Source organism: Nicotiana tomentosiformis, chromosome 11 (genome assembly GCF_000390325.3).
Source record: "Nicotiana tomentosiformis chromosome 11, ASM39032v3, whole genome shotgun sequence".
Lineage (NCBI taxonomy): Eukaryota > Viridiplantae > Streptophyta > Magnoliopsida > Solanales > Solanaceae > Nicotiana > Nicotiana tomentosiformis.
Window position 1 is genome coordinate 91,831,873 of NC_090822.1, and position 4,546 is coordinate 91,836,418.

The window sequence follows — 4,546 nt, forward strand, 5'->3', positions numbered from 1 at the left end:
GTCCTCTGGTGCTCATACTTAACCTACTGGAAATTTAGGCACCTCACTACATACTCAACTATGTCCTTCTTCATCCACCGCCACCAATAATGCTGCCTCATGTCGCGATACATCTTCATAGCACCTGGATAAATAGAATACCGAGAACTGTGTGCCTCCTCTAGAATCTTCTCCCTCAATCCATCAAAATTAGGAACACATAGATGGCCTCGATGTCACAGAACATGATCCTCACCGATAATAACCTCCTTGGAACTACCCTGTAGTACTATCTCCCTAAGAACCAGAAAGTGTGGATCATCGAATTGACGAGCCTTGATCTGCTCGAATAATGAATACTGAGCGGCGACACATGCACGAACTCGACTGTGCTCTAAAATATCCAACCTCACAAGTCTGTTAGCAAAGGACTGAATGTCCAAAACTAGTGGCCTCTCATCTGCTGAAATAAATGCCAAACTACCCATACTCTCAGCCTTTCTGCTCAAGGCATCCGCAACCACATACGCTTTGCTCGAATGATAAAGGATGGTAATATCATAGTCCTTTAGTATCTCAAGCCACCTGCGTTGCCTCAAATTGAGATCCATCTGCTTGAACAAATGCTTCAAGTTGTGATGATCGATGTAAACCTCATAGGACACCCCATAAAGATAATGCCTCCAGATATTGAGAGCATGAACTATCACGACTAACTCCAAATCGTGTATGGGGTAATCTCGTGGGTCTTCAGCTGACGTGAATCATATGCAATAACTCGCCCCTCCTATATCAATACACAATCATCGCTGGAGTCTCTGCAACCGTATCTTGAGCATAAGGTAGATAAGCCAAACAGACCTTCTCGACTATGTGTCGAGCCTTCAGAAAAGAGATAACCTGACTAGATGCACTGACAGATGAACCCTTCCACTCCAATCTAGGCAACTCTGGCATCACCAAGGTAATAGTCTTGTCATGGCAATCAAGGACGACATGATATGGAGACAACTAGTCCATGACCAAGATGACCTCAAAGTCGGTCATATTGAGCAACAAAAGATCTGCTCTAGTCTCATAACAATAGAATGTCACGATACAAGACCGATATATCCGATCCACAATAACAGAATCACTCACATGAGTGGACACGTATACATGAGTACCCAAGGACTCGCGGGGAACACCCAGAATATGAGCAAACTGAGATGAAACATATAAATATGTATACCCTGGATCAAATAGTACCGAAGCATCCTTACCATAGATAGAAATAATACCTGTGATCACGACGTCTAAGGCTACTGCATCTGGTCTGGATAGAAAAGCATAGAACCTAGCTGGAGCACCATCTAACTGGTCTCCACCTCTAGGATGACCCCTACCCACCCGCCCTCTGCCTCTAGGCGGTCAGACAACTGGTGCAACAGTTGGTGCTGTAATCATAGGCTGATGACCCTACTGTACTGCCTTGCCCCAAAGCCTGGGACAGAATCTCCTCACATGACCAAGATCCCTGCACTCAAAACAATCTCTCGGTGCAGAGAATGACTGACCCTGAGTCTCACTCTAGGGACCTGAACTCCCACTGGAGGAACCCTAAATGGTTGATGGACAGTATGAGCTCTCTGGGATGGATATAAAATAGGGCCACATTGGAGCACCCCGAGGAGGCAGCGGTTGAATATGTGGGCCGGCTAGACTGGCCCCTCACAAAATTACCTCTGCCCCCATATGAAACACCACTGAACCCTCCAAAATATCAAAACTGCTTGTTCCTCGGCATCTGCTCTTGGCTCCACTGACGAACACCCTCGATTCTCCAAGCTATCTCCACAACCTGCCCATAAAGAGTCCCCATCTCAACCTCTTGGGCCATAGTGGACTGGATACTAGAGTGAAAACCCGTAACAAACCTCCACACTCTCTCTGCATCGGTGGGGAGTATCATAAGTGCATGGCGAGACAACTCAAAGAATCTCATCTCATAGTCGGTCACTGACATCTGACCCTGCTAGAGCTTCTCGAACTGACCCCGCAACTCTTACCTCTGATAGGGTGGAATATATTTCTCTCCAGAAAGATACGTGTGAACTGGTCCCAAGTCAAGGGAGGAGAACTCGTTGGTCTACTGAGAAGATAGGATTGCCACCATCTACGAGCCCTGCCCTCCAGCTGAAAGGTGGTAAAGTCCACCCCGTGGGACTCCAATATCATCATGTTATGTCGTCTATCCCTTCAACAATCAATAAAGTCTCGGGGATCCTTATGTCGCTCACCTCTAAAGGCAAGAGGATGTAGCTTGGTCCATCTATCCAATATCTTATGTGGCTCGCCAACTGCAGCTGGTCTGGGCTCTAGTATAACTGCTGCAATTGTCTAAGCTCCGCCTACGAGTAGTGCAACCAGGGTCTGATATATGGCAATTGTATGTCCTAAAGCCTCAACGGTAGGGGTCTATGCTCTCTCTCCCACATGTGATGTGGCCGGGTCTGCTAGAAATAAACCAGCCCGCGCCATAGAATCCATGAACCACACATACGGCCCATGACCTCCTGGAATTCTGGTGCGGACATGAAATCCACTAGGGCCGGCTCCACTGCTCCTCAATAACATGATCCTCTACTGGATCCACTGGTGGCACAACTGGAGCAACTCTAGGCGCCATCGTCCTCTAGCACGAGCTGGAGCCCTCCCTCGGCCTCTAGCAACAAGGGGAGCAACTCCTCCATGGTCAGGTACATCTGCCGCACGGGTTCTCACTATTTATGAGAAAATAAGAGAAATATACTTAGCACAACATCAACTGCATGATATGAGATGAAGAAAAAGTAGTTTCCTAATACCCTATAGCCTCTCGAAGATAAGTACGGATGTCTCCGTACCGATACGCAAGACTCTTTTAGGCATGCTCATGACTTGTGAGACCTACGTGAACCTAGTGCTCAGATACCATGTTGTCACGACCTAATTTCCCCTATAGGTCGTGATTGCGCCCAACATCACCGCTAGACAAGCCAACGGTGAACTAGTCATGCGTTTATTCTTTTAAAAGTTTCAAAGTAGTTGATTTTTATTTATTAAGTAGATGAGAAGTAGAAAAATTATAGTAAAGTAAGGCGTAAACTAATGAAAGAGCAAATACGGTGAAATAAATACTAAAAACCATAAAGTGTCTAATAGCATGTTTCCAAGACCCGGTGTCACAAGTGTATGAGCAACTAGTAGAATATACAAAACACCTATGCTACTATCTGATATAAGATAGACAGAAAGTAAATACAAAATAGAGACTGCGGGTGCTGCAATACAGACTCAGAGAGCACATCAGCACTATGCCTCAGGGTAACGGGGGTGCGCGCCTGAAGGAATGCCAGATGCACCTGCACAGTTAGTGCAAAAGTGTAACGTGAGTACATAAATAACATGCACCCAATAAGTTTCCAATCTAACCTCGAAGAAGTAGTGACGAGGGGTCGACATCGACACTTACTATGGGCCAACAATTAAAATACAAAAATTCTAGATAGGCATGGAATATGTGAATAATAATAATAACACAAAAGCAAGCAGTAAATAAATGATTCTTTAACTAATAATCAATTTAAAAATCTCCAACTAACACGTACTAATTCCAACAAATTTCGGGCCAATAAATAAATTATAACCTCTCAAGTCATAAATATAATATCAACTGTAATCGGGCTCCGAGTATTATCACGCACGATTTATGTCGAGGTCGTACGGCTCAATCCAGAATAATGTGTACACTGTTGAGGTTTGAACAGCACAAACCATAGATGTATCTATTAAACTGCCGAGGTGTTCGTCCCTATCCACAAGAAGAGAGATTACTCTACGAATATGTAATTTAAAAGCTATCCCAAGTCTAATACACAAGGAGGCACAATTTCTATTGATGGTCAAGTAACCCGCCAAAACTCAAAATGAGTGAAATTCGGTCCTTACGAATATTTTATCAAGTTTCAATATAATCTAGTCACTTAATTTAACAAGTAGAGTGAAAACAATACAAGCATGTTATGATTGGGTCCTAAAACTACCCGGACTTGAGCATGATTTGTAGCTACGCATAGATTCTCATCACCTCGTACGTACGTAGCCCCCACAATTAGAAAATAATAGTAATTTAAAACACTTATGGGGTAAGTTTCCTCTTACATGGTTAGGAAAGAGACTTACCTCATCCCAAAGCTGACTTTCTGTCCCACAAATTCGCTCAAAGGTCTCAACTTGGTGCCAAACAATCCGAAGCTAGCCAAATATTATATAAATTAGTCAATATACACTCACAAGTTCATAATTTAGCTATTAGAGTGATTACCTAACCCAAATTGGAAGATTCTTAAAATTCACCCCCGGGCCAACTCATAAGTAGGGATTTTGACTACTTATTAGCGCCTTCTAGCTTTTGTTTTAGTCTAAAAGCGTTTAACTGCGTTCCCAAAACTGATGAAATGTGCAAACATTGCAGGAATGTTGGAAGTTCGACTCCCGAGATGATTTCTGACTCAACAAGGAGTAATCAAAATGTAAGGCAACAATA

General features: G+C 43.7%; 1 protein-coding gene across 1 annotated transcript; it reads right to left on the minus strand.

Annotated features, from left to right (window-relative positions):
• Nucleotides 1–215: 215 nt before the first annotated feature.
• Nucleotides 216–590, minus strand: LOC138901835 (uncharacterized). Its single transcript, XM_070189632.1, has one exon. It carries the CDS (start codon nt 588–590, stop codon nt 216–218), a length of 375 nt encoding a protein of 124 aa, XP_070045733.1.
• Nucleotides 591–4,546: the final 3,956 nt, after the last annotated feature.